This window comes from Pimephales promelas, chromosome 5 (assembly GCF_988280905.1).
Source record: "Pimephales promelas chromosome 5, fPimPro1.hap1.1, whole genome shotgun sequence".
Classification (NCBI taxonomy): domain Eukaryota; kingdom Metazoa; phylum Chordata; class Actinopteri; order Cypriniformes; family Leuciscidae; genus Pimephales; species Pimephales promelas.
The window spans coordinates 20,678,981-20,696,759 of record NC_142773.1 but is presented as its reverse complement, the minus strand read 5'-3'; the positions used below and the strand labels follow the sequence as shown (position 1 = coordinate 20,696,759).

The following is a 17,779-nucleotide window of genomic DNA, read 5'->3' as shown; positions in this document are numbered from 1 at the left end:
AGAAGAGTTGAATCTGTTATAGCTGTAAAGGGTGGGCCAACTCCATATTGAACCCTTTGGGTTAAGAATGGAATGTCATTAAAGTTCATGTGCATGTAAAGGCAGACATACCAAAACTTTTCGCAATATAGTGTGTGTATAATCTCGCAATATAGAGTGTGTGTGTGCATATATATAAATAAATAAACACATACATATTAGGGTGACCATATTTAATTAACAAAAAACAGGAGACTCGGCCCGATATTTTCACATCGGTGCCTCACTATATATATATAGAGCAATATATATCAAACACTTAATAACATTTGATCTAAATCAAGCACAGTGGAGAACTTAAGACATGCATATTTTGTCCGTCATTAGACCATCTGCATTTGAGTCAAGTCACCTTTATTTATATAGCGCTTTTTACAATACAGATTGTATCAAAGCAGCTTCACAGTGATAACATGAAAATAATACAACACAGATCAGTAATATTTTTGAATATTAATTGTCCCCAACTAATTTGAGGCAATAAGTGCATGACATTGTTTTCATCAACTTACATGGTAAATGGTAAATGGTAAATGGACTGCATTTATATAGCGCCTTCATAGACCTAATGGCCACCAAAGCGCTTTACAGTTTGCCTCACATTCACCCATTCACACACTCTTTCATACATGATATAAAGTTAACTGTAGCTATGTGGGCACCAAGTTTTTTTTTTTTTTTTTTGTCATTTGGCCAAAATCTCATTATAAAAGACTAAGTGCTAAGCACAGGCAATTTGAGACTGTACAGGCTATGAGTCAACAACCAATGCTAGACTGACACCTTTCCTCAAATGCATAAACCTTTACCTTTATATATATATATATATATATATATATATGATTCTTGAATCTCATTTCATTCAAATGACATACATAAGTATATGGTCTTCAGATCAACTAAAACAAATTGCGTTTGGGAATGCATCGTTACTATTTTTTCAGGAAAGTAATTATTTGCATTATTTTGCAAGTTAATTATCACCAGATGCTCTCTACGATCACATTTGAACGCAGCATCAGGTTTCAGAAGAAGAACTGGCATCTCAGTGTATAAGAAACATGTGGCCTAACAGAAAACATATGAGTGTTACCCTGGACAAACAGATGCAGAGCTGTGGAGGTTCACTGAGAGCTCTCTGTGTGAGAGAGAGGGAGAGAGAGCGCCCAGGCGGAGCTGTTATCCCGCCTGTCAACAACTGAATCCACTCATGGGAAATGACAGTAGCAGGGTGCCACATACAGAAGTGCATATGCTTTTCCTTTCATATATGCAGAGTCATGCCCGTACCATACCATCATTTACACTCACACAGACAGGCTTTCATTAGCTCGCTCTACTCGAAGGCTCCTGCAGAGAGATACAGACTCACTTCTATCAGAATGGGACTCTCTATCTATTTAAAGACCTGTTTTCAAACACTCCCCTGAAGATGTGTGTCAATAATAGGAGGAGGATGTTGTAGTTTGTGTGCTGACTGGGTGTGTATCTGCACGGGTGAGGTTATGTATAAACAGACAGCAGGTTAATGTCTTTATACTAATGTTACGAAAAATGTAATGGCTTATTATGAGACATAAGTTTGGTGGGGTTTGGTGGAGGGGTATAGTGGATGTAGTTGGCTTTCGGAAGTAAAAGTCCTTTTCATTTTCTCCATGGGGAATTTATTTTAGTAAAAACTTAGACAGACCTTCTGTATGCTGCTGGGTTGTTAATCGGTGATAAGTGCTTTTGTTGAAGATATCAGACAAGTTATTTTCGAAATATTCATGTTTAACAGAAGAATTCTGTTAAACATGAAAAGTAGTTTTTCCGCCATGATTCTGCTAAGAAATCTCCCCCAGAGAAAATCAGAGAATCACAACAAACAGATTGCGCCAAAAGAAATCTTTAGTGACCCCCCACTCCTATGATTCATTGCAAATGACGAAATGGAGTCACTACACTCTTAAACACCTTAAATATTTTTATATGCTGTATATGCATATTTTGCAAAACCCCAATAGTTTTCAAATCAATTGTTTTATTTCTCTGTTTTTTTTTTATTGGATTGTCATTTGCCAGACTTCATGTGGTTGTAGTTATTTCCCTAAATAATGTTAGGGAATGTTAAGTAGTTACACTGTCTTTAACCTTGGACAAAAATACAATTTTCTAAATTTTAAAGTCCCTTTTGGGAAAATAAACGGTAGAAATACTTGGCTGGGAGTGTTGCACTTTATTGTGGTGCAAGTGGATTGGTAGAGCCGGTTGCTGGCAATGCCAAGGTCATGGGTTGATTCTCAGGAAAGGCACATTCTGGTGTGTGTATTGCTTGAATGTGTGTTTTTTACATGCTGATAACGATATCTCGAGTACATTGTTTGGTGGAAAAAAAGATACTCAAGAACTATTATCAAGCTAAATGGCATGAAGAGAATCATTTGTTTCCAGTATTTCTTTAAAAAAGCACTTTGTTCCCAACCATAGTCCATTGTGTGATCGTTTACATCCCACGCGATTTCACTTATCGAAGTATACTGAAAAAGCAAAGTGTTTCTCATGGGCTCTATTTTAGACTAGGGTGGGAAATTTCAGAACAGATTAAAAACAAGCTAACAGAACTATTTACCATATCTAAAATGTATACTTTCTATCTGTGTTTAATCAAAAAAGGCATTCGCTTGTGTTTCTGCACAAGCGAATATAGAAAAAGCAATCATGAAAATTGCACCCAGCCTGCATTGCATTTAAAAGTCTATCATTTGTAAATTTTACTACTTTCAGGGTACAACAGAAATCATTCTTTGTTGCTCTTAAAGGGACAGTTCACTTTGAAATTAAAGGGTTAGTTCACCCAAAAACGAAAATTAAGTCATTAATTACTCACCCCCATGCTGTACCAACCCCGTAAGACCTTCTTTCATCTTCGGAACACAAATGAAGATATTTTTGATTAAATTTGAGAGCTGTATAACTACCACATTGGCTGCCTAAGGGACTGGCTCTTGACGGCCCAGAAAGTCAATGAAGAAAATGTTTAAATATCCCAAGTGACTACCGTGGCTCAACTATATGTTTATCAAGCGACGAGAATACTTTTTGTGCGAAAAAACAAACAAAAATAACGACTTTATTCTACTATTCCTTTTCTTCCTTGTTGGCCTGAAACGAGACTTCCTTAGATTTCCACGACGCATGCGCGAGAATTGCGATCTCTTTCAACTACCTCAGTTCAGTACCTCAAAAATTAATTTCAAAGTGAACTATCCCTTTAAGTATCTGTGACTGACCTGCGTTGCTCAGATTGAGGTGATCTATTTTTGCATAAATTATAATTTTTTTTTTGTCATTTTTATTTTTACCATCTGCTCATCATGAAACCCCCACCATGATTGGGATTAGTTGAATTACTTGATTACTTTATAATAATAACATAATTTGATTGTCCCCTCACCCCTTCCTGCTCTTCTCTCTGTAGATCATTATCAGCTCTCACCGACGGTGAACATGCCTCAGGATGACACGGTCATAATTGAAGACGACAGGCCACGTGTTCTCCCCACCCAGTTGTCTGACCAATCGTCATCCAGTTCACACGATGACATGGGATTCGCTGTGGAGACACCACCGCCGCCACCCTGGGAGCAAGAGCTTCCAGACAGGTAAATAAAAGTGGACAGTTTAGAAAGTATTCCAAATTTATTTATTGAAGTATCTATTGTCTTAGTTTCTATTTTGAGCATCAACTGACTGACTCTTCTGACGATCTTCCTGCAGTAATTGAGTCCATGGCCTTTCCTTTGTTTGTCAAAGGAGCCTCCGTTATTAGAGCAGGGCCAAGGGCTGGACGCTGTGCTGTGATTTAATGTCTCTCTCTCTCTCTTTCTCGGTCCCTTCCAGTGCTAAAGATGAGGGGGTGTTTCAGAGGGAAGGCTTTGGCAGGCAAAGCATGTCTGAGAAACGCACCAAGCAGTACGGAGACGCAGGCCAACTCGACGTCGTCAAGACCCGCAAGTCCAAGAGCATGGACCTAGGTAGTCTAAAGATCAATCTTAAACAGTGCTTGGTCTTGGATACTCTAAACCTCAGTTTGAAAACACAGTGCTTGATCTTAGCTACTCTAAAGATCAACCCAAAAGCACAGTGCTAAAGATCAATTTGAACATGTGGTTGGACCTGGATACTCTAAAGTAGTTGTATTCAAATGGCGGGCCGTGATCCGGACCCCAACTCTGTTCCATCCTTGAGACATAATTGTGCCATTTTAAGGTGCCAATTGTGCACCTTAAATTTATTTTCTCAGTCCCAAGGCTTTGATGTGCTATATATAGGTGTCTAAATAGGTGACAGGTCAGTCCCAAAGACATTAATTGGTAGACCTAAATACTCTAGTGTACAGATTAGTCCCAAACACAGTTTTTGGACATAAAAACTCTAAAGGTCGATCTTAAAACAGTAATATGACACATATCGCAAAGGTCAGTCCCAAACGCAGTGGTTGAACCTATATACTCTACATATTCCTACAGTGTTCTTGGACGTAAAAACTCTAAAGGTCAATCTTAAAAACAGTAATTGGACCTATATACTTTAAAAATCAGTCTTAAAACAGTAATTGGACTTAAATAATCCTAAAGATAAACTCAAAGCACATTGATTGGACCTACAGTAGATGCTCGAAAGGTCAGTCCCCAAGACAAGTGGTTTTACCACTTGCCAATTCCAAACACCTTGCTTGGACCTAGATACTCTAAAGGTCAGCCCCAGTAGATAAAATCCCAGCCTGAAATCCAATCCATTTACTCATGTTACTTTCCTCTCTTTTATAAGAGCACTTCTCAGAATGTCTCTCATTCTGAGCATCACTATTCACCATCTACCGTCACTAAGTCTGCATTGGTCTCCCTTGTGCATGTGCTTTCTAATCTGAACACTGTTACCACTGATCCAATTCTGCTGGATGTTCCTCACTTACCACTTTACCACTGAAGTGGAACTGGTGCCAGGGCTCAGACATGGGTTCTGCAGTCTTCTCTGAGAAACCATTCAGGGTTTACACTGACTCTAGAATATATATATATATATATATATATATATATATATATATAAATAAATAAATATATAAATAATAAATAAATAAATAATGTATTTTTTTTTTTATGCAATCATTCTAGGTATAGTTAACACAAGCTATCTAGCTGGAGTTGTTTGTAACTTTGTTACAATGACATTATTATGTTTTCGGTCCATAATGTCAGTGATTCCTGCTTTTAATATCAGCAGGTTAAAGAAGACAAATACGAATCACATTTTTCTCACGAAAAACCACCATTTCTTTGGTGGAAACATGTGGAATGAGGTCAGTTTGGGCCCCGGCACCATCTCAGTAGAAAAGGGATCATTCTGAATCAGTATCACTATTTTGTTAATGAGCACTGACTGATTGTTTCTGTCGTCTGATTTGTTGATGGTGATACTTGCCTGGTTGCTTGCTGCATGTTGAATGGTCAAACTAACCACCCTGTGAATGTATGTATGTGTGCCCCTCACACAGTGGCTGATGAGATTAACCTCACACAATGCACAGAGAACCACCCAGGTAAGCATGACCACTTACACACTCACTTCTTTTCCACACTACATGGTTGTTACATCCCTGCTTGTTCTTCTTCAGTGTTTCATCATTGATTACTTTCCTTGCCCTGTTTGTCACAACATGTTTTTTAGCACCTATATAAACAGGTTACAGCATTCACACTAAATTCAATGTAAATTCACACTTTGCAATTAAGCAACAGTTTCTATAAAGATGACATTATATAGTAAGTATATATATATATATGATATATATATATATTTAAAAAAAATTAGTCTTGTGATGTCAAATCTGTATTTTCAGCATCATTACTTCAGTCTTAAGTGTCACATGATCTTTTAGAAACCATTCTAATATGCTCAGAAACATTTATGTTAATGTTGCAATGCTGCTTAATATTTTTACTAAGCTTTTACTAATCTAGAAATCTTTTGTAACATTATCACTTTTTATCAATTTAATGCATCCTTGCTGACTAAAACCATTAATCTAAAAAAAATGTATATACTGAAAAATACTTATTCCAAACTTTTAGTTCATTTTATATATATATATATATATATATATATATATATATATTCTTTACATATATTGTTGCCCTGGCCTGCACAACATGTATTAGTTTTGTTTTAAAGCATTTTGTTCTGAATATTAATTTGACCTTAATATTGCAGTATTACAAACACACAGCTGTATTATATTTAAAATAGCAGGGGAGCTCTGACACGCTTCAGTAAGGCTGTGCTGCGTGATGAAGATAAATTCATGCAATCTTTCCTGTCCTCCACTTACATTCATTTATCTTCATCACTTAATACAGAAACACACCTTTGCTTCCATGGCTGACTACATATAATAGAAGCGCACACACACACCATGTAATGTTCAGATAAATGTAGCTGCTTTTATCAGGGTTATGGTTGAGATTTGTGGCGGACAGACTGCATGCTAACTGCTCAATTGCACATTGTGGTTTAACAAACAAACTCTTCCTCAGGCTCTTCCTCACATGACGTTGGCCCATCTCTAGGCCTAAAGAAGTCCAGCTCTCTGGAAAGTTTACAGACGGCTGTCGCTGAGGTAACTCTCAACGGCGACATGCCATTTCACCGGCCGCGGCCACGCATCATAAGGGGGCGGGGCTGCAACGAGAGCTTCCGGGCCGCGATTGATAAATCGTACGACAAGCCAGCAGCCAATGGAGATGAAGAGGAATGCATGGACACATGTACGGCTGCTCCTGATTGGTTTAAACACGCTAAAATTCAGCAAATATAGTGAGACTGTCAATTTGATTAATTGATGTTAATTTCGTGTTCGATAATAATAGCATTTCCTCTCCCTTTTTCTTCCTGTAGTGGATGAGGACACAGAAGGAAGCTCTCGGTCAGGGCGGGATTCGGTTTCCACGGTAGCTGATCTCACTCCGCTTCCCGTCACCGAGCAACAGCTGATCAATGGCAACCAGCCTCAAACCGACAAAAAGAAAGAAAAAGGGGGAAAGGACAAAAAGAAGCCAGAGAAAGAGAAGGGTAAAACAAAGAAAGGAATGCTCAAGGGCCTCGGAGAGATGTTCAGGTAATTAAAAGCAGATCTGAGCAGTGTTTTGTGTCAGATAAAAGAGACTAAGAATAATGATGATAAGAGCGCAGATCAGCCCAGAGCACTTTTTTCTTCATGTCCTTAATTAGCTCAAAATCTAACAAAAGAATAAAAAGACTAGTGAGCTCCCCACCGACGCAACCATGTTCCAACTCAAAGACTGTGCCAACAATAGGCAGAAACACAAAACTGGTGTTAGAAGTGAGTTAAGAAAATGAGTGATGTTTGCACAACACTTTGCTTAGGTGGATAGTTGCAGGATCATTTTTGCTATGTTGTTGCAAGGGTCTTCTGGGTAGTTTCTGGAGCTTTGCTTGTGGCTGGTTGGGTCTTCAAAATAGCATAGTTCCTTTAGTTTTTTTAATATCCTCGTTTCTAGATATGAGCTGCAGTTGCCTTAGCAAACTTCACTTATGCTACCTCATAAATGAAAGACTTTGTTTTAGTCAAAAGATTCAGTTTATGTAATCACAGAATGTTTGAAAATCAAGAGAAATGTTGATTTCTTTTAGTATTAATTACTGAAAACTGTTGGTGGAAAATATCTAATGGAAAAATGTAAAATGTCATACAATATTTGTGTATTTTCAGTGCTTAGATCAAGAGTTTTTGAAAGAAGTCCCTTGTCCTCAAGGCCACATTCATGTGATGACATTAATATAGCCTAGTAAAAACAGTAACATTGCAAAATATTTTTGCAATTTAAAACAACAGTTTTCTATTTTAATATATTTTAAAATCTAATTGTGAAAAAAAAATAAAGCATTCCCTGAGAGTGTCTTGAAGGGTGATCGCACTTTCTGTCACTGGCCCAAGATTATGGAACAACCTGGCTTTTGTGTTTAGATCTCCCCCATCTTTAAATACCTTTAAGTGCTGTCTAATTTTAATACATTAATGTGTGTTTTTTTGGTGGGTGTTTTGTTGTCGTCTTTACTGTAATTTGTTGTAATATTATTTGTAATGTACAGCACTTTGGAGTTACTATGTAGCCTGAAAGGTGCTTTATAAATAAATAAATTCCTAAATACTGAATACTAATTCATTCCTGTGATGTAAATAGGGCTGTCAAATGATTAATCGCGATTAATCGCATCCAAAATAAAAGTTTGTGTTTACATAATATATGTGGGAACACTGTGTGTAATTATTTTATATATATATAAATACACACACATGCTTGTATATATTTAAGAAATATTTTCATGTATAAACTATATATAGATTTATATATCATTTATATTATATATAAATATAAATATTTTATATATAAATAATACTTTTTTCTTAAATATACATGCATGTGTGTGTATTTATATGTACAAAATAATTATACACAGTGCATCCACATATATTATGTAAACACAAACTTTTATTTTGGATTCGATTAATCACGATTAATCATTTGACAGCCCTAGATGTAAAGCTGAACTTTCAGCATCATTACTCCAGTCTTTAGTGTCACATGATCCTTCAGAAATCATTCTAATATGCTGATTTGGTGCTTTACAAATGCCTGTACTATCACTTTAACAGATCTTTGTTAAATAAAATACATTTCTTTAAAATCTTACTGACCCCAAACTTTTGAACAGTAGTGTATATAGAGAGTCTTTATAAAAAAAAAAAATAACAATGTGGTTGATAAATAATGAACAATATTAATGGGCTGTGAGTGTGTGTGCTCTGTGGAGTGACAGTATGTTCCTGAGCTCTAGGCTGAATGGACAGTTGAATCTGAGACACAGAGGAAAAGTTTGAGTTTCCGTGAAGTTATTTAGAGAGATACGAGAAGACTAGAGGGGAGAGAAAGCAAGAACGCAGCTTATTTGAAGGTTTTTGAATCTGTCTGCAATAGATAAATCATTTTTGAAAAGTCTGATATTTTCCACTGCTTCTGGGGCAGTGGAGTGTTTTAATGGCTGTCATCTGCCTCGCTGAGCCAAAGCTACCTGCTACATATTAATGAGTGCTCTACATATTAATGAGCTCTGCCGAATATCACAACTCATACGTATACAAACATATTGGAAAAACTCCTTTCAGCTTTCTCACACACACCATGTGCAAATGTCAGCGGAATAATAATGAATCTATACGCTTGATAAAGCAAAGATTTTCAGAGAAGCTTTGCAGAGTTGCAAAACAGTGATTAGTTTGTTAAATGAATTAGAATATATGGATTAGGAGCTTTAATGTCGGTTTAAATAGAGCAGACAGGTTTAGGAGCATTTTTTTTTAATGGCCATTAAAATTGAAGGGATATTTTTGTTGAATACTCAAATTGAATATACATTTTTGAGCCAAGTAGGGTTTGAATGAAACCTCCAAAAATTTTATTTGTTTTTGTATTATTGAGAGGCACTGTTATTTAGCTTTTTAATTGTTGTTAAAACAGTTTCATCAACCTGAAATGTGTTTGTGCGTGTTCAAGGTTTGGGAAGTACCGTAAGGACGAGCGTTTGGATGGTGCAAAGTGGAAGCCAGAGGAAACTCATGTATCGGAGGAGGAGATGCGCAGAATGAGACAAGAACAAGAGAGGTACACACACACAGTCAGAGCTTATCTCCCCATCCTCAGCCTTTAATCAGAGGCATTTCCGGACACTTTACATGCCAGCCGTACCCACTTCCTCAAACCCTCTTCCTTCATGATCGTTTGAGTCCTGTTTGTTTTGTCAATGTGTTTTGTTAAAGCACTATGATGCTTTGATTTGTTTTATATGTTTAACATGTTAGCTTTATGTATGTTTGCCTGCAGGTGTGTGTGTTCATGTTGCTTTATTAATAATGCCATGTGAACCCCCTCCCGTTTTCCCTTCTGTCCTGTGAGACCCTGCTGAGATATCACCACTCTTTCAATTTCTTTCTTAATTTCCTACTCATACACTCATTTATCATCTTGCTTGGTTATATAGGTGTTTTTTTAGGTCCTGTGTGAAGAAACTAGCTCTCAATGGGGTCCAAAACAACATGAGACCTTAATGATCTTCATTGTATTTTCCAAAATATCTTCGTTAATGTTTATTTGCATAGTGTATTGTCAAAGCATCAATATACACAAAAAAACAATGACATAAAAAAGAAACGTAAGATGGCAAAAGTGGCAGGTGTTTAGGTTAGTACAAAACTGAATAATATATATTTTTTTTATATCGGATAAGGACATTTCCTCACATTCCTTGTTTGTTTTTCTGTTATGTTTAATGGGTGTTCTGTTCTTGATTTTTCAATGTTGTCATGCAGGATCCAGGCTAAAACGCGAGAGATTCGCCAGCGTCAGGCCAGAGAACGAGACTATGCTGAGATCCAGGACTTTAGCCAGTCCACCCTGACCTCGCTTCCTCCCGAGGAGCCCCCGTACGCCGGCATCGGCTCGCTGGAGCACGGCGGGTACCATCGGATCCACACACCTCCGGACTCGCCGTACACACTTAAACAGAACGGCCGCAACGGACACCCCTCCTCGCCAGACAGGTATTTACTCTAATGCCACTCAGTTTCTAAATATCACAATCCTTCCACTTCCTGAGTTCTTAATGAATTAATCTGCCAGTTTGGAGTTAAGATGCTATTCTAAACACTGTCTGAGATGTATAAAGTGTTGAAAGTTTTCTCGAGGGCTTTTATAAAACCCAGTTTGTGAGAATGTTTTGTTTGGGTTGTGTGAGGGTTGCATGAGACTAAAACAAACACAAACGGAGAGAGACAGGAAGGCCACTTCCTGTAAGAACCCTCAGGGAACAGGAAGTGGGTGTCATTCCACGGAGATGCAGAAAATGGGACTGTGGGAATTATCCTCACAGGGAAATGGATCTTAAAGGGGGCACAATGTGTGGGTGGGTGTGCTTTTTATGGTCTTTAGAGACCTTTGTGTGTGTGTGTGCAAACAGTATAGAGATCTTACAGCTTCCTGTTTTCTGGATTTCCGCCAATCGGCTTTATTTATCAGTTGTTTAACGGTTTAAACTTTTTTAATTGTCATATTTTAGTTGAAACCAAGAAGTTGTTGTGAAAAGACTCATGCCTGATGTGATGTTTTAAGATATTTAGGCTGATTGAAGAGGATGACATTGGCATCAACAGGAAGTCATTTTAAGTGTCATTAAATTAGTAGGAAAAAACATCCCTGTATCTAATAATGTATAGTATAACAATAACCTATTGTAACATTTTTTCTTTGGCAACTACTTTTAACATATTTTAATCAGCAATCATCCATAGACATTGAGAATGAGACATTGAGTGCATTTTAAATAGGGCTGTACAGGAACATGTTTCTTGTTTCTCAATCAGCTTAGATTTTATTTAAAAAAATCATTTATTTTTTAACTCCTCCAAGTTGTTTTCCCCCACATTTCTAGATCCTAAACTAAAGCACACACATTTCACAGAAGAAACTTTGGCTACTTTCAGACCAAGTCCTTTTTCTTGAGTAAACTTGTATTGTGTAAACTATTGAAATGCACAGTTGGGTCCAGAACATGAGCAATCTAGAGGCATCAGTTAGTTTCTAAACTCTCAGAACGACGCCAGAGAAAGAGGTGAAAGAGGTCACATTGGAAATCCAACTATAATAGTCTCATTTTTACAATGTCACTGCTTTAGCCGGACACACACACACATACATATGCCGAGCATCTGACCTAGAAATCAGAGCGTTGCAGCATTCTGGCTGTCAGCTGCAGTATGGTTGAAGTCCCTCAGTGCAGAACGTTTACGTAAATGAGAAATAAATCTGTTCAGTCAGCAGAACTACTTTTTGGAGCCTGATAAAGGGCTTATACACACAAACCAACCCAGTTCAAGTCCAGTTGAGGTGTAATGATGCATTAAGATGCAAGGTGAGGAGTCTTAGGAGATCTTTGTGCATACTAAAAGGTTCTCTTTATATTTCTCTCTCTTTGTCCGCTGTATGGTGTGTGTGTGTATATATAGATGTGGAGTGTGTGGAGATCAGAGCGGTGGCTGATGTCTGAGGGTGTGAGTTCAATTATAAATATCTCTCTCTCTCTGGGGTCTCTGTCCACCCACTTTGTGGCTTTGTTAAAACGTGTGTTTTTGATCTTCGAGTCGTAATCTGTTTAATCTCTGTTATTGTGATCGGTTGGTATGTTGCTTTTTTCTTGAATCACTCTGAGGATTTTATTGTTAATGGAAGGATCAGAGAAAATAAGAGTGCCGTGTGTGCGTGTGCGTGTGAGACGGGCTGTTTAAATGAATTAAACTCAATCTCTCTTATTCATTTCCACTCCTGACCCCTCCTCTCTGAGCTGGGATTTGATTCTCTCAGGTTTTATTAAATTGACTTCTTAGATTTGAGTCGGAGAGCGACAACGTGCGCACACACACACACCATTTATTTGATTTTTTTCTCTCTGTGTTTATGAGCAAGGATATCTGAGCCCTTGCTGTTCACATCTGAGCTGATGACCATGGGGCCGCTGTCCATGTCTCTGGTCTCCCACCACCCAGTGTAATCAACATTCCTCCCTTCTCCTGCTGAACTTTAGTGTGTTTGTGTGTGTGTACTCTTGCTGAGTTGACTATGAGCCCTGTAGGGAATTTTAAAGAATGAACGTTGCAGAGGCCAATTAAAGCAGCCAAACGCACACAGAGGGTAAACATCTGACTAATCCCACAGCATTCACGCTGAGAACTCACACACACACACACACACAAGTTTAAGCTCATTATCAGCATTCCCTGGCACGCTGCGTGGAAAAAAAAGCCGGGATTAAGAAAAACCAAAGCGTCAGAAACAAACTCACAGTTTATAGATGGATAAAGAGAGTGTGACACCACTGCTAATTAAAAGAAATAAATGAGGAAAGAGGAAAGCAATGAGTGGTAGCGAAATTTAGATGTGCCACTGTAAGGAAATGCCACCTATGTGGGTTTTTAAATAGATTGACATCAGTTACAAACAACATATTCTACACATTTTGTTGTCTACAATGACCTCTGACCTTTAGGTTTGAATAAGCTGTTTGTGGTGCTGTAATCAAAGACTTTTGCTTGACTTCTGTCCTCCCCATGTGTGCGGTGCAGTTCACAGTATTTTAAAGGTGTAGTTCACCCCTGTAAATATTCTGTGGAACACAAAAGATATTTTGAAGAGCGCCGAGAATCAAACAAAGCTCAAAATATTATTCAGATATTCTCAAATTATCTGCTTTTATGATTTACAGAAGGAAGAAAGGCATGCAAGTTAAGAACAGCGTGCGAGTGAGTGAATAATGACAGAACTTTCAGTACAGTCTTGTGTGAACTATCCTTTTAAACAGAATGCACTGAGTTATAATACATTTGTTTGTAAAAGTAGGTGTTAATATACTTTATGAGTGCAGTATCGTAATGACTTCTGATATAATCGTTTTTGCAGTTTTGGCCTGTTTCCTACCCCATAGGCAAGTAGTGCATAACCAACCGTACTCAGAAAATATGAACATGTAAAAACTTCATAATTTGCATGAGGATGAGGAATTTGCATTTATATTCTCCTTATATCTAAATCATGGCACAGACCCCAAACTGTAATTGTAACCTGCTTATGAATCAGCTAGATTCAATGCAAATTGTTATGTTTATAAGTAGAGCCTGACCGATAAAGGATTTTGAAGGCCGATTTTTGGGTTTTAAAATCCGATATTCCGATATATCGGCCGATACTTTTTTTTTTTTATTAAATATTGTTGGATTTCACACACGTGTAAAAGAAAAGCTAACTTTTCTGCACAAGATACGTTTGATACTTTTTCTCTATGTCTAAATGTTCACTCATCGCAAGTATAACTTAAATTTTACAATGCAGGGACTGTAACTTGAGATATGCTCGTTTTAAATAGAGTAATAATTACTTTATTTAGGTAGAAAAAGTTCGTTGTGGTTTCCAAGTTCATTAATGTTAACGTCAGCGGTCTTCCACTGATGATAGTGGCATTAGCTTGCTTTGTGGTTAGCTAGTCTATGAAGAGCCATAATTTAGCGATAGATAACATCATACTGCAAGTTGTAAAACATACATTTTCAATATAACAGGCCAAGGAGAGATGATTGAAGCGTGTTTCGTCCGTTTTTATTTTTTTTAAATATTCATTTATCGGCCATTTATAACTGCAGATACCAATATTATGGAAAATGCCTAATATCGGCCGATATATCGGTCTGGCTCTATTTATTATAAGTGTGTAGTACATTCTAGAGAAGTCTGTTTATTTGAAATGTAATCTTTTGTTTAAAATAATTTGCTAAATGAAGTCTTAGAGACTGATTTACTGTATAGAAAGTGTTTGTTTGCCTGTTGCTTTAATCCTGTATAGTAAAAGATAAACTAGATAAATGGGTTTATCATGCATTTTCTGTTGCAAAAATAGGCTGGCAAAATACGTTATTTTGAATATTTCCTCTGGGTGGACTGGGAAAGGGAGCTTTCTATTGTAAATGTTATAATGCATCAAAATCTTAGTATAGAAGAGCAACAATAATTTTGTACATGGCATGCTATGTACGTCCTTTAGGTTTCTATTGTAAGTTATTTTATTTGTGAGCATAACAGACCCTGCGGCTGTTCCACACACACTCCACTCGTGGTTTGTTTTGGAAAGATCCGCTGAGGGGTCAGTGTGTTTGTAGAGGCTGGTGGTCTGTGGTTTTAGCCACTGAGAGTTTGTGTCTGATTGTGGTTTAATGTTTATAAATGAACAGCGGGGGGGTGACATTAATGAAGCCCAACAACCCTGGTGGTTTAACCATCTCTCATTTGGGCCAACTCACATGCTCTAATGATAAATGGATCCGAAGACATTCAACACAATATAGAGCTACATTACCCTTTTCATGTTGTTTTTTCTCCGAGACAATTACTGAGATGAGTTTCTCTCTCCTTCGCTTTCCATCTCAACAGTGAATGCTCATTTAAAGGAATAATTCAGCCAAAAATGTATATTCTGTCATCATTTATTGACTCTTACAATATGACTTTACAATAGGAACACAAAGGAAAGAATCATCTTTCATGCAGAGCTCTGTCTGATGAAAATATTGCTTAGATTAAGTTCAAACAGGCCTACCATAATGTAGCTAAATCCAGCATTTGCAATGTAATCTAATGGATTTAATCTGCCACAACTTGTGATTATTAATTAAGGGGCCACACATGCAGACGACAATCTTGAGTCCTACGATAAACAGACATTAGCAGATAATAACCATCTGTTAAAAGCTGAATGTTCCACTGAGGCATATTGTGTATTTTGTGTGATGTGGCATATGGTTTATGGATCTTCTTGGTTTCGTGTGCCTAAACTTGTAATCACTGGAGAAGTGACATCAAATAGAGGTCGAAAGTTCAGAACTGAGTCAGGGTGACCCAAAAAAACAGCGTTACTGAGATCCCAGACCTCCTCGATCACCACTATGCCCTTAATTGCTTCTGGGACTGTCTCTGTAGCTTTTATTAGAAGGTAATTGCTGTATGACTTCTCTGGCCCTGTTTACACCTGGTAGCAACATGGTATTTTTGGCTTGCCAATTATTATCTATCTTATTATAAATATCCAGAAATATAATTTGAATCTAACATAAATTTTGTTTTTAAACTGATGCTCGTACCAGGTGTAAACAAGGCATGGTTTGCAGTGTGACTTGAATAGGAGTGGGTTTGTTGACATTTGTCTCTTTATTAGATAGTTGAAAATTATAGTTGGGTGAAGGATAGGATAGGATCAGTATGTAAATGTGTTTGTGTGTGTGTGCAGACATTCATTTGTGCGTGTGCCTGTTCGTGTGTGTGAGTGAATTGAAGAGTCCCGCTGAAATGAGTATATGCCCTCTCTCTGACCCCTCAACAAGATGACCTACTTTACTGACAGAACATTGTTCTTCTGTCGGGAACGTGCTTCTCCTCTCCCTGTCTTTTTTTACTCCTTAGATCTTTGAGAAACTAGCCTACTTGCAGTGAAGCTATATTCTGAGTGTATTTAGTATTCTACATTTAAGAACCAAATTTGTATTGTTCTCCTCCTTAGGGTGTCATGTGCGACTGTTAGTAAAGTAGATCTTGCATCTGGTGTGAAAACACCAGGTTTGAACATTTGGAGGCATGAAAAGCGACTCTGTTCCAAAACTAAGTAAGCTGTCTTGATGTCTGCTGCTTACCCAGGTATCTGCATTTTAAACTTTTTTATTTTACTGTTATTAATACACTGTTATATTATGGGGTGGTTAGATGCTTGATTCTGATTGGTTGACAACAATCCACACACATCCTGAAAAGTAAAGCCAAAATATTTCGATCGCCCCCCTGGTGGTCCCACTTCATAAACCCCGCCCTTTCCATGTAATCGAATGGGAGGCAAGCCAAACTAAAAAAAATCCAATTACACTGGTTTCTGTCATTTTGGATAGTTCTTATCATGCTGGCCAATGTTTAAGTGTTCGTTTTTCCAAGAAGTTTGGTTTTAGTTAGTTAGCTTTATTTTAGGTAATTGTAAGGGTTCCTCCATTAATATTTCTGGAGACATTCATGGAGTCAACAAAGTGTTGGTTTATAGACCATTTTGCAAGATGTAAACAACACTGGTCCAGAAGCACTTCCTGTTTCAGTTTTTTAACACTACATAAAAGCTGGGATAAAATACAACCAACAGAACAAATAAAACTGAATCAAAAAGTTAAACAAACATCTTTAAGATGTTTTCTTTACATGTGAAATAAAGAAATCAGTTACAAACTGAAAGAGGAAGTGTTTCTGGACCAGTGTTTACATCTTGTAAAATGGTCTATTGACTGAACACTAGAATACTAACACACATTATGCAGAGAAAGAAAGGAAAAAAACACTGACTAATAAATGGGACATCAGCACATTACTGAGTTCTGGGTCTCAGAGGTTTCTCAGGGATCCCTCACCAGAACTAACTCAGCCACAGAAAATGAAGCCCTTTTAACAAACCAGACCAAACCATTTTATAAATTACAGGGGTCTCACAAAATTGTCATTTTATAAATTAAACACAATAAGGGAAATATACATAGGCACACAAACTCGAATAAACAAAATCACATTTACCTTAAACCAATAATGAAAATACACTTAAACATACTCACAAAAACACATCCTTTAAACACATTCGAATTAACACACGACCCCAACCCATATTGTCTCCAAAAACTACATTTCCCATAATTCCCCATCGGATATATAAAAGACACCAGGAAAGGTCACACCCATTTCCACGACGTTTACACAAAGCCGGGTATTTAGAGAAACTAATATTTTCCCCCTCTCTGTTTTCAATAATAACATCGTGCACACACCCGCATAAATACACCGTCGAGTGCCATCATATCTATGCCAAACCTATGGGCGGCAGTGTAGGGAGAAGGATAAAGCCATGCAAGCCAATCAGAATCCTCAGAATCGTCAAGAGAGAACCTAAAACTCCGTTTCTCCTAGTTGACACGACAACACATAACCGGCGTTTTCAGAAATCTCCACTTTGGCCGGAGTTTTTAGAAATAATCGTTTTCTGTGATAAAAACGGGGTTTTCGTGTAA

General features: G+C 37.4%; 1 protein-coding gene across 3 annotated transcripts in view; it reads left to right on the top strand.

Moving 5' to 3' along the window:
* The window catches only part of pard3ab (par-3 family cell polarity regulator alpha, b), an 86,433-nt gene that overhangs the window by 48,090 nt on the left and 20,564 nt on the right, over positions 1-17,779 (top strand). For 2 of the 3 annotated variants that reach the window (XM_089131108.1, XM_039694821.2), the window contains 7 exons: positions 3,500-3,683; positions 3,922-4,055; positions 5,576-5,620; positions 6,615-6,845; positions 6,976-7,195; positions 9,654-9,761; positions 10,466-10,696. In XM_089131108.1, the coding sequence (XP_088987234.1) occupies positions 3,500-3,683; positions 3,922-4,055; positions 5,576-5,620; positions 6,615-6,845; positions 6,976-7,195; positions 9,654-9,761; positions 10,466-10,696 (1,153 nt within the window). The remainder of the gene's footprint in view (positions 1-3,499; positions 3,684-3,921; positions 4,056-5,575; positions 5,621-6,614; positions 6,846-6,975; positions 7,196-9,653; positions 9,762-10,465; positions 10,697-17,779) is intronic. The other variant, XM_089131109.1, reaches the window with a different exon arrangement.